Below are 22645 nucleotides of genomic sequence, written 5' to 3' on the forward strand. Positions count from 1 at the left end.
TTTTTGTGGCCACTTGGGGGAAGCACAATACGCTGTAAACACAACACTGACATACCACCGAAAGAAGGTAATATGGCAAATGTGTTAGCGAACAGTGGCTTATTTACACATCCAGCAGACAGAGAGCAACATTAACATTCATTTGAAGATAATGTTCACTAAATACCCTAAAATTTTACCAGCTTGTCGCTAACTTTGTCCCTCTGTTGAGGAGGCTCTTGACTCACTTTTATTTTACTGAGATGAAACAACTCTATGTTTTGAGATCTTAAGTAAAAGCATCATACAATCTACAAACATTAAAACTCTTGTTTCATGCTCTGCCTTTCTCCTGTGCTCCCTGCTCGTAACCTCATTTCTCCTCACCAATAGCCAAAAGAAATGTCCTGTCGTGGCTGTGAAGTGCTCAAAGAACAGGCAACGCAAGCCACCTGAGACACCCAGGACCACAGTTATTATGACAGGCAAGCCAGCCAAACATCTGTCAACCTGAGCACTGTAGGGATGAAGGGAGTGGAGATGGAGGAGGAGAGGAGAAGAGAGAGAAGAAGAGGACAACAATAAAAGTGGAGAAGGAAAAACGTGACAGACACAAGATTTAGAAAAAAAGTCACGAGATGACAAAGGAAGAGCGATGTCTACATTATTAGCCAGTAGGTTTTGTATTACAAACTAAGTTCTCAAGATAACAAGCCATATACAAACGCTTGGGTTACAATCCAAACCGGTTTCTAATGCCCAGAACCTATGAAGGTGAAACCACACAGTCAACATTCATAATCAGAGGGCGATATTTTTATATTCTTAATTAGCACCATTTAGCAGCTTGTGAAGTCGGTTGGTTTGTAAAAGTTTTCTACAACAGCAAACCAACCAGACAGCAAACCAAACAGACGAATAACACACTATGAACTTGACTCATGTTGTGCTAAAATATACTACAAAGTGCAAATGGCAGTGCCTTGGTGTTAATGCTTAAAACTGCCAACCTGCAGCGAAACAGAGGTGTCACACAAGGTGCCCCGACAGTCTAATGCATTTGGGCCCTTTAGTCTCTCCTTCTCTCTTCTTCTATCATGTAGATAGAAGAAGAGAGAAGGAGAGAAGACGTTACATCACGTCTTCCTCATTTTTACCTCTCATGATTCACATTTTCTAAAGCGATAGATCAAAGTGTGAACACCTGGATGATTTGAACTGGTGGAACGGTAAAAACTTGCCCCACAGGCGAAGTAGGTGAGAGCAGCCAGATAAACATAAGCTGCTACAACAACTCACCTGTGTGAATGGCCTACATAAATACCAAATGACACAAACAGGTCGCAGGTGTTTCTACGACCACCTACAAGCTCCCCTCTCCAACTAAACCTCTCTCGTTGCATCCCCTCTTCTTTCCTGCTTCCTTCATTTCCTCTTTTATTCATTAAATGTACTTTTTCAAAGGGTAGATATGGAGTAAGTCTATCTCAAGGTGTGAGACAATATGTATGCAAATGTTCCCACCAAGCAGCTCACCAGCACAGCCGAGCCCGGGCATGCCTGCCAAAGGGCGGCAGGATGAGGATTTATCATCCAATATCACCTCATCATAAATGATAATGATAAACATGTAAGCCAGGCTGTAACATAGTTATAGACTATCTCTAACCCAGCTACATAAGCAGGGTAGTAAATCACCAGAGATATCATTGTAATGTTTTACACAATTAAGGCGTGGATACTTGGATTCACCACTGACTTGGACAAAAAAAAAAAGAGTGTTTCGACCTTAAAAAACTGGCATGCTCTCACACCAAGAGTTATTACTGCCTAGTCGGCCCACAAACGCACAGACGGCTCTTTTCAATTGCACAGCGTTCGAGCCAGACGGGAGAGAATTAATAAGGCACTACAGTGTATCGGTGTTACTAAATTGGCGGTGTTTCATAACAAAGTCTTTCAGAGCAGTTGTCAATTAGAAACAATTAAAAGAGCCATTCATCATTCTTACAAAAGCGGCTCCGTACGGGGAGCAGCGCTGACACAGAGGCTGATAAAATGTAATCAAAACCATAATCAGCAAGCGCTCTTTAACAGAGGCTGGCGTTGACGGAGCTGAGGTATGTTCACTGTATGTAATGATCACACGTCCATCTAGCTCCTTTGGACAGGAACACTGTGTCAAACAAACACATAGCCACTGAAGCAAAAGCTGTGCAGAAAAAAGTGACAACTGGTAGAAAAACAGGATGCAAAGAAACAGGTTTAAAGTCAATCTGTGTTGACGCTTCAAAACACGCTATAAAAATCAAACAAACGAGTCAACCATTAGCCGCTTGGCAATCGTCACTAGAGCATGTGTCTACTTGACGTCGCAGCCTCGTGCTGATCTGTCTGTTGATTGACATGCAGCATCCTGCATCCTATCTTTCCTGGAAAGCCCTCGCAAAGGCTTCCCATATTGATGTCCGGATTATCACTGCTTTGTTGGTAACCAAGAGAGATGGGATCTTAATGCAAAGATGCACTGGGGGAAAGTATCCCGTACACAATATGTCTCTGCACATCCAGCTTCCCCAGCTCTCAGCCCCCCGGAGGCGATTGTGATTGCACAGGGAGAGGCTACAAACCCCTATCCACCTCCCAGGCATATGGCTAATCAATGCGACCTCTTCCGTGCAATGGTAACTCTATACTTCAGTAGGGAGAGCTACCAGCGCGGCCTCCCCGTCTCTCTATCCTAATGAAGCTCCCAGGTAATCAAATCACTGCACACACAGGCAGATGGCCAATATGGGAACAACCACCGGGGCTCTTTGATGAGGTCACGACAAAGCTTGCCAATGAGTAATTTCACCTTATGTATTGAGCAGAACCAAACCGATTTCAACATGTGGCTAAATTTCTTCCCGGCACTATGTCACTGATAACGTTTGAAATCTGGCTGAAGATGTATTTTCATTTGCTGGAGTGGACTCATTTGTTTGGGAACCACTGGCATGGACTATATTAGGTGACTGGCAGCGCGAAAGTCTCCCAACTGAATCACTACAACAAACGTTTAGCAGCTGCATTGTAAAAAAGAAAAAGAAAGCTGGATCTGGAAAGAAAGTCAAAGAAAAACTGTGCACATGCAAACTTCAGGAGAGTCAAGTTACAAAGGGCAAGTTTAATAACTATGACACTTTTTGAATTTGCTACAGCTCTGATTTACACCTGTAACTGATGTCGTCAGTATAGCAACGGCTATAACAGGCTATATACCAAACAGACAGTAAAAATGTAATTCCTTAGAAACAAGGAACTTCACTGTTCGAGCTCATTGGGGAATTTATTCACAGTCAGTTGTGGGAAAGTGGCAGAAATATGACTTCATAACAGTTATATATTATGTTCATTATTTCTTTATTATTATTTGTTTATTTGATTTAACGTAGTTATCCTTAAATTGATCGCTGGAGCAAACACGTTTGAAAATGCACAACTTTTACTGAAAGTTGGATATAATATGTTTTGATGCGCTGAATTGCATTGCACGTGTTCATTCAATGCGACATGAACACAGGCCAACCATTAATCATGTTTAGGCATCATCGGCTATCGAAGAACGAACTCACACACATCAGAATACTTTTGCATGAGCACAAGTAGACCAATGAAATTAGGCAATACCCCTAATCTGACATTTTTCATTTCATAAACAATGGCAGATAATCTATACTTCATGCACGGACCCTCTTTTTACATAATGGCAAATTCAAAACAATCCCATTTGTAGCGATAATCCCCACTATATTATAGGTTTCGCCATTAACTAATAACCTGTTATGTTAACAATGACTTCATCAGAAAAAACTTGTAATTATTTAACTGTTGGCAGCTGTACAGATGACTCAGGGGGGCGAAAAAGCCTGCTGTATGTCCTCCAGCTTGATTTAATAAAGAGAGGTTATTATAAAGGAATATTTCCCCGCTTCCCCAATCTAGCAACTGGAAGTAAGACCTGTCTCATTCTCCTCGCTCTGCAGAGCAAGTAATACCCACTAATCCTAGACACAGAGAGAGGATGGGGACGAGAGAGAGAGAGAGAGAGAGAGAGAGAATGTCACTATTTACAGTTTTCATGCTAATTCCTTTCTTTAACGTTTCACACCCTCACCCTTAGACTTCATCATGTTGGCCTGTGGGTGTGTGAAAAAGCACATGTGTGTCCGTGTGTGTTCATGTGTATGCGCTGTCACCAGAGCAAGCCCAGTGTGGAGGACCAGGCACAGACCAAAGAGTCGCAATCCCCAACAGTGTTCATTTAGAAGGGTTCAAGCTGGCAGTGCGGACGCGAACACACACACACACACACACAGGAAGCTCCCAGGCCCATCCCATGCAGTGTGATGTAATGAGATATCTGTCGTTTCCCATTCGAGCCTCTTCATCCTCCACAGAGCAAAACCACTGACGGAGAGGCGAGGGGAAAAAGGAAAGGAGAGGACGGAAACTAGAGGACAAGGAGCAGAATCAGATATTTCTGTTTTTGTCTTCCTCGCCTCTCTGTTTAGGGGAGTAATATGTCTCCATCTCTGTCCATCCTATTGTAATGGAGTAGGTCTCACTACGCTGCCTGAGGAAATTGCCTTATAGTCCCTCTGCCCCTTTTCTATATGTGGACACACACACACACACACACACACATACATACACAAACAGACCACACACACACACTCTCATGGCGTTGGCCCCAGTGACACTGCTTAAATATTAATGACCTGGTTCTCTCTCATTAATAATAGCTGCAGCGCTGATTACTCTGTGAATACCACTGTGTGTGTGTGTGTGTGTGTGTGTGTGTGTACACATATGGAAGTGTGCCTACTCACAATGTGTGAGCCAAGTATTTGTTCTGCCTGTCACTGGCATATTACACTGTGAATTGCTCCAAAAAGATTACTGACATTGCATTACTGAGGTAAATTAAATAACATTGAATTATATAACAGTGAGCATGTTAAAGGTTAATACATAGTGATAAATCCAATGTCAGTTTGTGTCAGAGTGTGTGCTTCTGTGTGAGAGAGAAGAGAAGACAAGTGGGTGCAGAGTGTGTTTGGTTATCAAGAGCAGACATGCACATACACACATGAAAAATAAGCAACTCACACACAAATGCATAGACTTACAAATATACAGAAACAACCACACAGGCGGGCATTCAATCAGCTAAGCCATGCATGAGGCATATGAGATGCAGCTGGCTTAAGCTAGCGTACGGGACACAACACACACACACACACACACACACACACAACACACGGGCCAACAAAAAGCACGAGTAGACATCAGTATCCATTGGGTTGTAATGGAGAACTTTGCATCCCTCTGCTAAGAATAGCAATACTGTAGCGAGCCACAAAAGAGGAGAGTGTGATATGATGAGCTGTGTGTCCTTTAGTAATCATGAGTCAGCAAATTGCAGCAGCACACGCAGTACATGGAAGGCAATCCCAAATAGGGTATTCACCAATTTCATTTACATTGAATTGAAACTGTTGTATCGTTCTTGTAGTTATTTGAAAGTTAAATATCTGCAAATACTGATTAATATATCATTTCATTATTCAATTATTTCATTTTCTATGGATTGTACGAGTGTATATCTGGTCTGTATGTGTGTGTGTGTGTGTGTGTGTGTGTGTGTGTGTGTGTGTGTATATACTTATGAGGCCAACAAACCTACAACATTCCCATTTCCCTGATGAATTACATTGAACTGCATTGAGACAAGGAGGGAAAGGGAGGAAAAGAAAGAACTAGAGCGAGCGAGAAAGAGGAAATATAATCAGTGTTTCTTTACATTGTAATACAGATACAGAGGAACTGGACACACTGTTTAGGAATTGAAAAGAAGCAGTGTTCCCCAATCTTTTATCACTCACTTACACACATACATCTCTATAATCCATGCAGCACACACTTCATCCTGCTTTTGTCCACCCTGAGACTCAGCCCTCATCTACCCTCAAGCAGAGGCACAATTAGGACTTTAATTCCCGATGAGCCCCCAACCCGCCGCCCCCCACCCCCCATCCCCCATCCCCCCCATCCCGGGTCTCTCTGGACCTGGCTGTCGTTACTTGCATTGTCTGGCTATGGCTGATGGAAATCATCCTATTAGCGTTGAGCTAATGTCTGCTCTGGATTCCTGGGACACTCTGGCCACCCCTGTTTTAATTGGCTGACTCGATTAATATTTCATGTGTTTAAACACAGCACATCACCTTTACCTTCGCTGGCTCTGACCCTGTGGCTGCCGCTCGGTATGTCAGCTGGTGAATATAGATAAGGCAGAATATTTTCAGTGACCAACCACATTGTGGCTTTGGATTTTGGGGATTTAAGTCATATTTTGTCAACTGCTTTGTCAAATTTATTATTAAGAAATTGATATTGATGGGGAATCAAAGGATTATAGTTAAAAATGCCAACGTGTTCATATTAATAAATATGCTAATAAATATGTAAGACCAGAGCAGTAATGTTTGGATGAACTGTGTGGATTGTGTGCAAGTCACCATAGTTACTGTTGATCATGTGCCACTTCCTCCATTCTTGATCTGTGGAGTAAGATTTCTTTATCTTTTCTGGCCTGTAACTCAGTTCTTAGGTCACACAATTCTCATGATCTCACCAATCTGGTAAAATATCAGCAATCTTAACGTTGTAAAGATGTCAAGGGAATTTCAGTACTATTTGAAAATCAAGTTTACTTCTAATTACAATCATTATTTTTCAATATATCAGTTTTAGAAATCTCCTGCTTCCCAGTCAGCATTTTAAGTGGCCTGATATCACAATGAACCCAAAAAACCTTTAAGTAAGATATGGATTCACTGAGCACGAGCTGGAAAAATTGCAGGTGAGCATGTAGCTCACTCAGTAACACACATACAAGTACACACACACACACACACACACACACACACACACACACACACACACACACACACACACACACACACACACACACACACACACACACACACACACACACACACACACACCTGGCAGCCCCGGGGCTACCTCCAGGACAGAACGGGTGATGGAGCTGAGGGAAGGAAAGGAAAACGCAAGGAGTGGAATAAGTTGGGGAGGGAGATATAAAAAGAAAGGAGAAAGAGAAGAGATACGACGACTGACTTATGAAATGAAGACTCATTTGGTAGCTTACTTAGAAGCTGTAATATCATAAAATTCATTTAAGGTCATAACAGCAACAATGGACAGCTATGTCCATATAACAGTACAGGTATGAATCTTTTAGTCTAGTTTTGAAACCTCACCCCGTCCATGTTAGTGGATAGGACAAACTAAAAGAAATCAAAGTACACATCAAATACAATTTTCCCAATCTAATCCTTATCAAGCTGATGTGTCCAATGTTCTGATAAGTTTGGTTTTAATTAGTTATTTGATGCAATAAGAAGGGGATGTAGGAAGTGGGGATGCGTCCATCTATATTTACAGTCTGAGGTTCTGAATCAGGGATCCTCCGGGCTTCTCCTGCGAGGATCAGGTACTACTCTACTACCTGCAGAGAGCCACAGACTCTGGTGTGCACTCAGTCTAATTTTATGGTTTACAATGAAGACGTCATTTTCTTCTTCACTCTTGAAATGTCCAGCGCAACAAAGGCTGCTGGGGGTTAAGTATGATCATCTACTTTTTTATTGTTAAAGCTTGCGAGCTGCATTCGGGTTTCTTCCCAAGGTGACTTCAAGGTGAAGTTTGCCATGTAAAGAAAAGAAAACCTTGAGATACGTGTGAGTGTCACGAAGCTCCACTGCATCCATTTTACACATTAAAGTCTGTCAGGGGGAGGACTACTGCATTTGTGAAAAGGTTTTATAAGAAACGTCCAAACTGTCTGATGCTGAGTTGCATTGTGGGTAATGATGTAAGTGTCATGTTTTTGCAAGGACGAAAAATGGGTGGAATAGACAAAGACGACATCTCTGATTCTGCTGCTGTGTTGTTGATCCTATTTTTTTGTTTCATGTCCATCGTGAGTCTGACTATGTTGCTGAATCAGTGTTGTACTCTGTTAAAGTCATATACAAGATGCTGTTTTTTGGTATGAGAACCCACACTGGTAACAAAGAACAGAAAATGTACTTTTTCTATTGTGACGACCGATGTGCTGTAAGAATGTCCTTTTTTGTGCTATTTTAAGGAATAACAGAAAATGGAATATTTTACAAAGGCTACATACCTTTTCTTATTAAGGAATTAACATGTATGATACATCTTTCTGTGCAACCGTGTCCTCATGTGAGCTCATATGAAATTAGAGTGGAGAGACGGAAAACAGCTTCCTGAAATCTAAATCCCATGATCCAGTGTGTATTCATCATCTCACTCTGAATTTCTATTCAATGTTGTTCTCCATATGTTAGCACAACCCTCTACCTCACATGCTCTGGCTAAATACAATCGCAGGATTCGTATTTTGTGGGGTTTCTTAGCTTTTGATTAAAAGCAGCGCCAATATTTGCTTTGCAGCACCATATGGTATACACTTAAATGTGCAGCTTCTGTGTGAGCCCCTAAACCTGACAGTTTGACACAGCCAGGCTCACAGGAGCAAGAAAACAAACAAAGGTGTTATGAGTTTCAACAAGTAATTAAATAGCTTAAAAAAGTTATCAATCTGAAAAACATTGCTTTCCTTATTGATGAAATGTTCAGTATTTGGAAAACGTGGAGAATTCAGCACGTTATTTGAGGTCTCTAATAGACAACAGAGTGACAATAATCAAACTTGACATCGCACTAGACTTTATTTGGCAGCCCTAAAGGTGAAAATTGTTGCTAGGAGGAATATAAGCACAGTTTGGACTGTAATGTGACAGCTTCGACAGCTAGGAGCATGTGCGCACGTGTGTGTATGTGTGTGTGCGTGAGTCACGGCTGCTCCTGCGGCCTTTAACACCCAGTCATCTGTCATCCATCGGCTCAGCTCTGCACTGCTGCCGTCTCAATCGCCTGACATAATATTGCGCACACACACACACACACACACACACACACACACACACACACACACACACACACACAACACTCACTTTCTCTGTCTCTCTCCTTCTCTCGCACAAACACACGCAGTATTTTGACAATGTGCCACCAGCACCGAGTGTGAGGGGCACAGAAACACACCTACACACACACACACACACACACACACACGGACGCGCACACACCGTGTCCCCACAGTGTTCCCTGATTAACGAGATGGTTTGTTCTCTTCCTCAGGCCTGGACCAATCAGGCACGAGGACACAAATCTCTCCCCGCTGGTGACGCTGAAGGCCACTGGCCACTATTTATTGGCAATCTCAGCCCTGACTACCCAGACAGAGAGAGGAACACGCTTGTCACAGGAAGACACCACCACCGTGTCGGCCTCCGTGTGTGTTTTTCATGTGCTCCAGGTGAATTCTGCTCCGGGAGATAAATATGCCCGCTAGTGTCATGAAATAACAGTTTCGCAGAGCATCACACAAATACACACAACAAGATATACTGAGGGATCTCCTCATTTATAGATGGTGTGGGTGTGTCAATAGAGAAGAGGCATTAAAGCCACACACCCATCAAAGCCGTGATTAAAGCAGATTACAACTTCTCCACTAACAGAAAAATGTCTTCTTATAGCTCAACACAATTATTCCCTCTTTTTCTAGCTCTCTGGACTTAATTAGCGGGGTTTAGCAAGCTTGGTGTCTTAGAAGCTCAGCTAAACATTAGTAATTGCCGTGTTTATCTGCTTTCAGAGTACAAATAACCCACATAGAGAGGTTGTGACAGTGTGGCTGCTATCACTAAAGCAGTATTCCTGTTTTGTGCGTGGAAATCTGAAAACAGCTCCTCTTGGCAGATTCTTATTTTCTTTTCTTCTAAAAACGCCTCAATGACAGCTTTGTTGGTGAAACATTTAACACGGTTCCCAGCGGTTATTTTAAGAAGACTTAAATTGTTAACAGTGTTTCTCTTTTAAATGGCTTCAAAATCATATCAGTAGCTAAATTACAGATAGTCCTGCCATGAAAACTAAAGGTTTGAACTGGAGGGATAGAAGGCAATTTGTCCCTCATCTTGTCTTACACTTCTCTTATCTGTCCTCTGCTCATTCGCTATCCTGTTTCTGTCTTATCTATCTTGTTTACCTCTCAAATAAGGGGCACCCTTTGAAAATCTGTGCAGACTTATTACTGGTTCATATCCAAAGACAACACGCAACATACGTAAGATACGGAGACAGGAAAACGCACTGCAAACATCCAAGGTATGCAAATGTTTCACGCTTAACATTAATGAACAACTAAGTTATGAAATATGAGAAAGACAACATCTACTACGCTCTAGTGATATCGATGCCATACAAGAATTCAAATGCGGGGAGACGTAGTGGGAGGAAACGTAGAAGAACAGGCGCCAGAACTGAACTGGGCCCGTACTGTATGTGAGTCACTCTTTGCATAGTCAGACATACTGTGATCTCAAACCTGGCTCAAAGTCATTACAAGAGGCAGGCCAGAGGGGTTTCAGGGGCAGGAAATGTGGGTGAGAATTTAAAGTTATAATCCTTAAGATTATCCTGAAATCAAATCCCGTTTTTGACGCTATTTATCATAAATAGCCATTTAATGTCTTTAACTCTGCATTTACCTCAGCAACAAAGAAGTGCTCCTTTGTTTTTTTGACATATGTGGCTAAATGGTCACGTTCTACCTACATTTTACAAAATATCTGACCAGTTTCACAATGTAGCATACAGCATTAAGGACTGACAGAGCTGAGAGAAAATGATTGCATCAATACAGCAGTTACAGGTGCAACAGAGCACACTACTGACCACACCCAGCAGTAATGAGCTAGCTAATGTTACCTGGGTGCTCGATAACGAAATGAAGGAAAATAAAAAGAAGGGACAGATGCTTTGTTGGGGAGCACAGGAAGAAAAAGATGAGCAGTAGAGGTCGAAGGAAGACAGCGAAGGCAGGGGTTAGCTTCTAGTAGGAAACACAGAGTAGAGCAGAATGAGCTCAAGCCAGAACACTGGGGTTTGTCAGCTTGATTGGGAATCTTTTCAAAAAATCTCCCAGAGTTCTGAGCGATGGTGGGAAGTCTGGAGAAAGAGAAGGATCACAGGGGGAACGTGGGTAATATGCCGGGGGAGTGAACTAACTTTTCTCTGGCGTCAGCACATCTGCTGTGGAGGATGATCCGTCTCCCTCTCATTGCTACAGGACGACACATGGCAGCAGAGGTGGAGTTCTCACATAAGCTGCTCTGTGGCGACACACACGGAAAGAGTAGACATGCCAGCGTGCTCTCTTTAATTGTCTCAGCGTGATTGTTACCACAGCTGCAGAGGACACATTACATAAAAGGCAAAGGGCTTTCACAGTCACCTTCTACTGGCTGTGTAAACCAGTGGCTCAATTATATCTAATTACACGCTCGTCAGACGCAGATCATCCCACAGTGGAACCAACAAAATACTTCAAATCAACCCTGATCTGATTTATGTAGCTTCTGATGTGGTTACTATGAATGTTTCAACATTGCGTAACCAAAACTTGCATTATCGAATGTGTTTTGTGTAATTCCATGCAAGACAGATCACGCTTTTTATCAACAAAGCAAAGAAACACATTGGTATCTGAAAACTGTTTGCTGTCAATGGATTTCATAGCTGCTCCTGGCAACTAAAGCATAACTAATATACCGGACTACATTAAGGTTTTTAATGCATCCTCCCTCCTTGCTCTTCCTCAGCAATATTTTATTTTCTGCGGACAGTTTTGTTTTGTCTTCAAGAGTACCTTCAGCCTCTGATTGAGCAATCAGCCTCTGCGTTCTTTTATATGATTCATGTTTCCTGTGTTCCAGAAACTTAGGGAGAAGATCTTTGTCTTGGCAAGAAGGTCACAGTGATCTTTTTGAAAATAATAAAATAATAAATTAACTTTCCTCAACCATAGCCAAGTGTAATTGACGCAGTACCCGAACCGCTGTCTTTACTGTTAGAGTCCTGCACTTTTCAAGCCTCAGCATACACACTTGTCACACTTCTTTATTAAGAAACAATTTAACGCAATATAAAGCAGCAATTATCTTTCATCCAAAGCATATTTAAAGCTAATTTAAAGTACAGAAACATATGAACTGGGACAGTGACTGGAATCTATACAATATATGTCAATCAAGATGGGCTTTCTTGTTCCTGCATGTGACTACTTTGCATGTGAGTGTACAAACATAAGAAAAGATAAGATAATCATTTATTAGTCCCGCAGTGGGGAAATTCACAGGATCACAGCAGCAAAGTGGACAGTGCAAACAAGGTACAGAGTAAAAAAACAAGAGCAACAAGTAATATAAATAAGTAAATAAGTAATAATGAGAGATAGAGTACACATGCACACATATTCTACAAGCCATAACTTTTACTCCTGTTTTCTATTTCTGTTATACATTTTTGACAGATTGAGTTATTCAATTCAACTGTAGATATCCAATCATAAAAAGTTAAAATAGAAAGGACACATACATACTGCCTTACTGTACATATTTCTTCAAACTCAAATCTGGCGGTGATTATAATATTTATTTTTGCCGTAATAAAAAAGGATAATTTGCTATAGTGAATTATACAGTTATTATACAGTTTATAGATACAATTCTATTAAACTGCAATTAATTATTGTATCCAATTATGGATGAAAGGCCATGTTTTGCCCGACATGGCCTTCCAACCTGCCAAGAGTAACTAAATCATGCTGCGGAAGCCACACTACACAGGGTGGGAACAGAGCCTGTGGGACGACGAAACACAATTAAAAAGTATCATTGTGTAGCTTTGAAAAATGAAGACTAATAACCCAGCACACAGTTTGCCTCCTCCCTTCACCGTGTTACTGTAATTGCTCCATACAAGCAAACGCCATTAAAAGGTCAGGCACCAACAGCGTACGGACAACCACAACATGACCCATCTGGATTTGACAGTCACTCCGGTTCATTGGGTGCAGTAAACAGAATGGCAAACGTGTATTTTCAGCCCCTGCTAAGCTCTAAGCGGGCCTTGTTTCCTCCTCCTTCTGATCTCTGCAGCTATTCTCCACTTTTATTTGAGCTATATCTGAACACATCAGACTAATGCTACGAGACACATCAGCAAGCTCAGTGGGAGCAAAGAAATGGCGACAGAGGAAGATGAAGATGATTGAATTTTCTCTTTCCCTCCCCCCTCTCTCAGAGATCCAACAGTTCTTCATCACTTATTTAAACTACCCATGTTTAACCCACCGTCTGAACCATGAACTTTTCTGTCCTCGATGCTCATGGCCAGTATTATAGCCATCGTTCAATAAAGAAGCACAGAGCTGTGTTTCATTCAATTGAGCTCCCCCAGGGTGCACAGTGGCAAATGAACTGCAGCCTAACAAACTCCCACCACCACACATCACTCTGCTAATCAGACAGCAGCCGTCTCAACATTATTGCCACTGTGTAAGCAAATAGCAACGCACTCCACGACCAAGAATCATTTTCTGGTGATTTCCACCGTTTCACATGATCTTCATCAGCAGATGGACTGTGCTTAGTTGGCATGGGGACGCATCTGTTGACATGACGGATGAGTAGCCGTTGTAATTTCACCCAAAGGACTTTAAGGGCTTCTAGTTTGTGAAAATGTAATACAGTTGAAAACTCTGGAAAGAGCTAGAAAGTCTACTTTAAGTAACTACATCCAGGGTGAAGAATAAACGTTCATGCTTAATGTATGAGTTAAAGAAAGTGCTACAGTATGGATGAACAGTTACTGAGCTTGCATGTCAACGCGCTTCCATCTCCATGACAAACGCAATCAGCAGAAAAAGATTATGGGATGCGGTTGAAGGCTCCAGAAAAAGCTAGTAAGTGGACCTTGATTTTAGATCGTTCCATCAAAATTGTTGCCACATTTCTATTGTTTCATGTTTCTGCCAACACACACATTTATCATGGCAGCAATATAGAATTCATAGAGACGCATACCACTAAAAGGGCAACACCGCACACTTCAATGAGGAACATGTTTACTCCTCATTGAAGTAGATAACTGCTGCACACACACAGACACTGCTGCTGTAATAGTGGTGAATGCATTTGGGTCTCCAGATGAAAGCCTCATCTACATGAGAGGCTCCATTAACCTTTGAATCATAGTATTACATCCTCTTTACAGACGCATTGCTACATTAACCTACATGGTGTTTCAGTTAGTGACTACTCATACTGTGTAGGAGCTTTTTTAGAAAACAATGACACATTTTCCTGCTCAAGCATGCATATCAAGGAAGCTTATTCAGCGATGGCAATGGCTCCCACACTTCTCTGAGGAGTGCCAGATTTAACACAGCGTGTGTGTTTGTGTGTGCATGTGCACAGAGTGTGTATGCGGCATTGTGACAGAAGTGGGAGGAAGGAAGTCACACGCCATCTCATCTTCCATGAGCTTCTGTCCCTTAGGTTGGCTGGTTACATAACTGATGCTATCACAGAACACTGGCCACCTCCAGGGAGGTCGGTCGCACGTAACTGTAGTCACACAGTTGCTGCTTTGTGCGAGCCCTGCATTTAATCCTGCATCATGAAAATGAAGATACTATGATATCATGTGTTAATATCACTGTTGCGCATTCATAGTCAAGCGATAGGATGGACAGGGCCATTGCTCATGTATTCTCAAACACAAATTGTTTCTATCTGAACCGTCTTGTCTTTGTTAAAGATCATTGATAGGAGATTGGGAATATCTCCATTGCCTCTCAAACGGCTCTGAACATGGCGTCTGCTGAGTCGGCAGTTCGCAGCTAACAGCGCTAACAGTGAAGGTGGGTACTTCCGGAACAAGGCCGTTTCCTTTTGTAACACTAAAAGCACTAAAAGCATGCATGTAAACAAAGCTAGGTGACATTACTGCACTGTATCTTTTCATAGTGGTTCGCTGCTTTATTAATGCTCTGAATTGCACTTTTAAGGACCTAAACTGTGAAAAAAAATATGAGTACATCTAGACAGCTGTATGATCTAATCATAATGGCTGAATGGGTTCTCTAATGTAATCAAACACATTCTGTGAAAACACTAACCCTATGCTTAATCTCTACATTATATCTCTTATCTTACGCAACACTTCAAGGTCAAACTAAACTGTGTATTTTCATTCTGCAAAGCCCCCGATTACAATCATTGACCATGTTTTGTTTTTATCTTTCAACGTCAACATTTTTTAAGATTCTTTATCTCAGGTGGTTACGGTTAGGAAAACATTACAGACATATGAAGTTAGAGTTAGGAATGCGGCATTGATTGCAGGTCTGTGACTGGACACAAACTATTCATTACACACCCACACACTAAACTGACCTCCACACCCCTCTACTTTCCGCCACACTACATCTACTACTACGGCACACTACTTTTTGCATTGGCACTCATGGCGATCATGGACGTAATAACAAAAGATACTGGGCTGAGAGAAAAGGACACAATAAAAACAAATCTGCACAAGGAAATGCTGAAAGTTTGTCTGAAAATGTTGTGCTTTCTTACAGTATTTTCGATTCAGGTAGTCATCCTGAATCTTCCAGATTGGGATCACTGCTTCGTTATCAAAATCCTTTTCTCTGGACCCAATGATGATCTTGGATGTTCATCATTGTACATCAGAAATAAATAAAAAGAAACACAGGGACACACACATTGTTGTATAGCAGGATTTTGACATCAAAAGTCTGGTATTGAAAATATGAACGCCACATCAGAGGCAGCACCAAGGCTTACTGCTATGTCACTATGATCACCATGATTATAGTGACGCTCTCTTAATCACTAAGTCTGTAATAACACCATACCCCTTCATCCCTCCAAGGCGGCCCTTCTGCTCCATCCCATCCTCTGCTTGCTCACTCTCTTTTTGTCTCACAGACAGAAAGAAACCCACACACAGACTGTGCGTGGGTCATTGCGGCAGCGGTGGCTGCAGACTGGAGCAGAGGTCGGTCGCACCCTGCTATTATCCCAGGAGTCCCGCTCTGTTTAAAAGGCACCGCTGTGGCACGGTGAGTGATGGCTCAATAGAGGGGCCTGCTGGGAGCTTACCAGCAGGTGAGGAGTCAGGCGAGCCAGAGGGAGAACACACACAGAGGAACGCGGCGCAGGCACACGGACGGACGCGCCACCGGTGGACGCACACATGCTGTCAGTCAGTCATGAGTGAAACAGGCAAGAAATGAAACCTGCAAAACGCACAGGGACGTACGCATACATGCCAAAATGCATGACTGCGCACACGCACACACACATATATGCTGAGTGTGGTAAAAAGCCAGCCGTGCTCTCTAGGGATGGAACCGGTGGCCGCAGAGAGGGAGAAAGGAAGCAGCTGGCTGCTGAAATACTTCCCCTCCTAACACTGTAATTTCCTCCCAGAGGCACACCTGGGCCAGCACTCATTCCCACATATATAGTATATACTGTATCGGTATGTGTGTGTGTGTGTGTGTGTGTGTGTGTGTGTGTGTGTGTGTGTGTGTGTGTGTACGTGCACAGCACCAGTGTATGTGTTTGGTCTTTAGTGTGTGTATGTTTCTGCTTGGCTCATGTGCGTGTGCTTATGCAGGTGTGCACTAATGTACACTGCTGAGCTAAAGTGGATCCCGACTGCCCAATATAACACCCCTATTATTATATGGCATTACACGTTATTACATACATAAAACACATGTTTCGTTCGAAATGCAAGGTGTGAAACAGAATGCGGCGCCACTGTTCTGCTGACTTGAAATCAGCTTCAGCTGCTGCTGCAATGTGGCCAAACGAATACTTTGTTATAGAGTTTTATTTGATGGATACAAAACAAGTCCAAACTATTATAATTGTAAGTCTTAAGTGAGTGATTATCAAGTAACACCTTCCTTTCCTGAAGAGAGTATACTTACATTTTGGACAACCCATATTTATCCACGCTATAATGGTTCACTGAAGTTAATGTTTCCAAGTTCTGGAGAAGTTTGTTTTTTTGTGCTGAAAATGCTCAGCCTCAGAAAAGCCTTGGCAGATGCCATTGTTTACATAAGCTCTATATATATGGTAAAGGAATTCCCCTCTAAAACTACTGGTTTTAGAGCTCAAAACAGCAGCCTAAAGACACTCATTACAGACGGCTCCTGGTTTTATTCAGTCTAGGGCTTAGACAGACAATTTTGCTTTGGGGCAAATGGGAAGACTGTGCTGAAATGGGAATATGTTGCTTCAGGGAACTTGGCAAGGAAATAGAAAATGCAAGAGAGGCATTAATCTTGCAGGTAAGAAATGAGATGTGTGGTGTTTTGAGGAACCTGATTGTGTAAATGCAATTAATCTGCTAAATTGGGATTACAGGAGATTTTCTGATTTTGTAAATATAGTGGTCAGACACGTTTAATTACATTATCTTAATCATCCCTCAAAACACAGGAACACTTTGTTTTACAACAACAGCAAGTAGAAACAGTCAAAGTTAAATTGACATTTTCAGGAATACAGAGAGAAGATCTCAGTCCTTTCCACACAGTGAGGCAAACACCCAAAGCCCGGGTATCTGGGTTTAGGAATTTCCCTGCAATGTACCTACAGCTTGTGGAAGTGCAGGACCAAAGTAAAGGATTTAGAGGACGTTCTTAGCACAATATCTTAAATAACCCTCATAAGGACATAAGAAGAGTGTCACTTTATCGGGGTTGTTCAGGTGGCTATTTGGGATTTCAACAAGAGGCACGCTGTACTGCAAAGTGCCTACTGGGACCCCCTGTTACATACCGAAGATGAGTTCAGGCCATTTATGAGGTGTGTGTGTGCGCTCACATCTCTAAGTGCTTAGTCACGAGTCTCCTCTTAAAACCCTTGCACCATATGTCTATCCTTGTGTCACACCGGCAGAGACAGAGAAAGAGGGAAAAAGAAGGAGGGAGTAAAGTGAGAGACAGAGAGAGAGTGGGTTCTCGAGGGAGCACCCACTGGCCTCTGTCTGACCCCCTCCAATTTCCTCTCAGCCCAAGCAGACGCATCATTGTATCAGTGCTGTGCGACGTGGCGTACACCACCAACACAACAACAGTAGCCCAACAGCAGCTCACATCAGCCCGGCACAGTAAAGCACAACACAGTGTGACACTAAACGTACGAGAACAGCACAGAACAGCAGCACCTGAGAGGTGAAACTAACGCTGGCTTTGTGCAGATGCCTGGAGCCCTGTGTAGCTGTCTCAGACCTCCGCCCAGTGTCAGTCCACCAGCTAATTGAAATCGCATTGCCCTGGAGGCTGCAGGGAGCCTTTCTGCCTTGAGAACAATACAGATCTCTGAAATGTCAATGAAAACAAGTCGGCCGCAAAGGACTGCATTTTGTAACACAATTCTGCAAGCTGAATGGTAGTTACCATGCTACCAAAATATGACAGTCTAACATGTTGCTTCTGTAGTGCTGGAAGGCGTAATCAAACAAGAAACAAGTTAGAAAAGTTGTGAGTTTTATCTATAATAATTTAGTGGGAGTTTAGTACAGGTAGCAGACTAGGTGAGGGGAATTATGGGAAAAAGCCCTCTGGTAGTCCATCTGTTTGGGCAAGTCTCAGTACCCTGGACACACCACTGCACTGGCATGCACACGCATGCTTATACACACAGTTGAAGCAACACACCCAAACAGGCAGTCCTGTCCCGCTAGCGAAATACCAAACCCCACCCTCAATGTCCAGCCTCAAAAAAATATATATAAAAGAGACACCAAGATGAGAGTTGGTTTGGGGAAAAAAAGGTTGCACATAAAGCTACAGTAAACCCCACAGAAAAAAAAGGGGAAATAAAATTAGCAGAACAGAGAGACCCTGATGAAAACCACAGATAAAAGCAGGAGATAAAATGAAATTGTAAGGGGCGAAGAAAAGACAGATTGAAGGACGGAGCCCTGTCCGGCCGGAAAAGAAATAACGCCAATCCTTCGTTTTCTATCGGCGCAGCGATTAATTGACGAGTGTTCCACATTAATAATAAAGCTTGCTCTCTCCACTTAGGACATTGATTCACACCTCCTCAGCTTATGGTGTAGGAACCCAATCAATCTCGCTCCTTATTCATCTCTCTTTCTCTCCTTCTTGAGCTCCTCTATTACCTTGCTAAATATAACTTTCTTCCCTCTGTCTTTAGCCAGGAAATGAGTCCAACATTCAATAACTGGCTGTGAATTAAGCATGCCGGGCGAATGAGATGTCCAGAAATGATTGATTGATTATTAATTAATTCGCTAATGTCCCTGATTGATCTACGGGGAGGAGTCATTGTCTGAGAAAGACGATATGAGGGAATAAAAGAGGAGAGGACAATTTTTTGGATTATTTTTTTCTTACAGGAAAAGAGGTGTAATGGCAGCAGGATCTATAATGTGCTTCCTATGCATCCACATGGCTGTGATATTACAGTGATATGATGTAACAACTGGAAGGTAAACCTGTGTTTACATAATGCTGTGGTCTAGAATAGCTAAGACAAAGATAAAAAGGAAACAGGGAAGAGAAACGAAGAGAGAGAGAGAGATCCACATCAAATGCTACTGGGAGCAGCACATGCCTGCTTGTCTCTCTGTCTGTCTGTCTGCTTGGCCTTGAAAATCCCAGCACTCAAAGCCAGACGACCACAGAACTCATGCCCACGCCATACATGCACGCACACAGAGACACAAAGACACACACACACACACACTCACACTGTGGCCTGCTCTATCCTACGCTATTGATCTGCACCCCACTCTTCATTAGAAAGAAAGATTCAAAGACAACAAGGAGCAGTGAGACGTGTTGTGTGCGTCTGCGTGTCTGTGTGCATGCAGCATGTATGTGTGTTCAGAAGTGTAAATGTATGATCAAGGGAGTTGTGTAAGCTGCGTGTGGTTACATCCTGTATATGTGAGTGTGTGTGTGTGGATGTACTGCCAGGTATCAGTAACAGTGGGAGCAGATCTGTGTTACTCTAATGCAGTCTGTCCTCACTGGGTGTTCCTATGGAAACTCTCTCTCTCTCTCTCTCTCTCTCTCTCTCTCTCTCTCTCTGTATATTATTAGACATTCTTGAGTCAACTGCTCAGAATAGGAAGACACAGATCTCATCTATTGTGATACACTTGCTATAAAGCGCTTCGTCTCGCTCCCGTACAACATGGGAGAGACTTGATTCTGTGAGAACATTTTTGCTTTGGTGATTAGTTGAGATGCAGACTCTTGCACAGGTTGGGGTCACAATTGATTGACTTGTAGGCATCAGATCAATCACGGTGACTGGGCAGCCACTTCTGACACAAGCCGGAGAAAGAAAGGCATCGCAGGTTTATTCTTTCCCTGCAGGCTGATGCTTCAGATTTGAGCCCTGGTTGAATTTCTATTGGAGTTGAAACAATGGGATGCAGAGCTCAGAGTTCAGCAGTCTGGAGTCCTTTTGTTGATACAAGAATTGTATATATAGTTCAAATATGTGTGTGTATTCACTGGATAACAACTATAACACAGCATTTTTTGCTGGGAATATAACAACAGACCTTTTGTAATACTGCAAATATATAGATATTTCATCACTTTCATCACTGGGCCATAGGCTCAATCACCATTGTGTTGCCTCCTGACAATACCAAATATCCTATTTACTGGAAATGTTCCTTTTCTTTTTTCTTTTTGTTTAAGATTACCTTTTCAAAAACTACTCACATACCCAAAGGATACAAATTAAGTGAACAATGGTATTGTAAAGTACAATCTACACTGTGTATATTTAGGTGTAATGAAAAATATGGCCTTCTTTCTCACAAAATATCCATTAAACAATGCTAATAGAAGCCTTGATATGATATATAAAAAAACCTAAAGCAACAATATAACTGATTAACTTGACATTAGTTTGAACGATTTTTAGTGTGAATAAAATTCAAGTGTTTATGCATGTTCTTAACTTCCAAATTGATCAAAACTTCCACTAATTATGCGCTCAGCTAAAAGATAAATAAAACAACACAATCAAATGGATTAAATTCGTCTTGTGTCAACACTTATCAGACATCACCTTGAAGTAAATTCAACAACCTCATTTTACTGCGACATGATCACTTTTTCTAATTCCATTGTAAAGACATAAGATTTGAGGGCAATACAAGATAGAAACCGAGGAACAGCTGAATTCGTATGATGAAAATATAATTCTGCTCACGCGATAGTGTTCAGACCTTGAGTTTTAAAGCCCATTTTAATACACATTTATCTTCCTTCCTTCATACCCCAGAGCCGACACGCTGTGTCAAACTCTAAGTATTATGCTTCCTCTAAAATAATAGCCCTACTTGTTGTTTCACTTCATTTATTTCATCTGTGGAGTGGAAAATGGAGGCAGGCGACGAGAAACCAATGACTTGAGTGCCAGCTGTTAATTGGGGAGGCAGCCAAGGCAGTGTATAATTCTATAAAAGATACAGAGGGTGTTACCTTACCAATCAAACACGCGCGTCTCCATATGTCGCTTCTTTCTCACTGGAAAACTAGGAGGAAGCGTTGGAGTGTGTGTAGGTGTAATCTTTTTGACAGTAGGGTATATGCTCACGCTGTGACATGCTGTCTTTGCATATAATAGTTTGATTATATAAGCAGGTGTGTTTGAGGGAAGAATGGCTGTGTATGGTCTGTGAAGTGATGAAAATGTACTGCAGAGAACATTGATGACAACAAAAAGTCTGTAGGTTTCCCATTTAGGATGAGTGATCGGGGACTTAGCTTGCAGTCAGTGTCATATCATTATTTCCACAAACGAATGGAGAAGATGGAGTAAAATAAAGCACAGAGCTGAAGAGTGCAGCGTTCAGTGAAGGGTGTGTAAAGGTGGAGGATGGCTCAGCCGGAGCCACGGACTGACCTCTGGAGTGGTAGTCTTCTGCCGTGCTGCTGACGGGCGCTTTCTTTACGGCTGAGGAGCGATAGACGACGTGTGTCCTTCCTCCTTCTCCCTCCTCCTCTTCTCTCAGTTTGTCGCCCCTCTCCATCGGCTCGATAAAAAACTCCTCTTGCTCCATCCTGATCATACCAGCCTGGAAGAGAGTGTGGAAAATGAATAGTTGTAGGTGAACTCTGACATCATGTTAATGCGTGTCAGTCCGTCACATGAACACAAAACACAGAGCTGCCGCTCCTCCCTTGTTTGCCTATTGCTCTTTTCTCCATCCACCCTTCACATATTCTCTTGCCCTGACAGTTTGAAATAGTCATTTTCTTTTCTCCCCTGCTGTGTTAGGGGCATGCTGGGAGAAAAGAGAAGAGGACGGGACAGCAGTGATCCCTCCTGGGGCACAGGTCCAGAGTGACAACCGGCATCTAAAATGGCCAACACACAGCAGGAGATGAAACGGTCCCACTGCCATCCTGGATTAACACATTCTGTCAGGTAATTCCCCACAACCACCTTCCACACACACACACGCACACACACACACACACACACACACACTCTCTCTCAAACACACATGACAAGTGCACAAGGAAAGAGACTGCAAAAGA

The 22645-nt window shown here is 42.4% G+C and overlaps 1 protein-coding gene across 1 annotated transcript in view; it reads right to left on the bottom strand.

Annotated features, from left to right (window-relative positions):
* LOC306701893 (A disintegrin and metalloproteinase with thrombospondin motifs 2-like) overlaps nt 1–22645 on the bottom strand; it is a gene marked incomplete at its 5' end in the record, with an annotated part of 104965 nt that overhangs the window by 33919 nt on the left and 48401 nt on the right. Inside the window, one exon of the mRNA XM_079167328.1 lies at nt 22008–22179. Within this exon, the coding sequence (XP_079023454.1) occupies nt 22008–22179 (172 nt within the window). The remainder of the gene's footprint in view (nt 1–22007; nt 22180–22645) is intronic.

Source organism: Pholis gunnellus (assembly GCF_910591455.1).
Source record: "Pholis gunnellus genome assembly, chromosome: 10".
Lineage (NCBI taxonomy): Eukaryota > Metazoa > Chordata > Actinopteri > Perciformes > Pholidae > Pholis > Pholis gunnellus.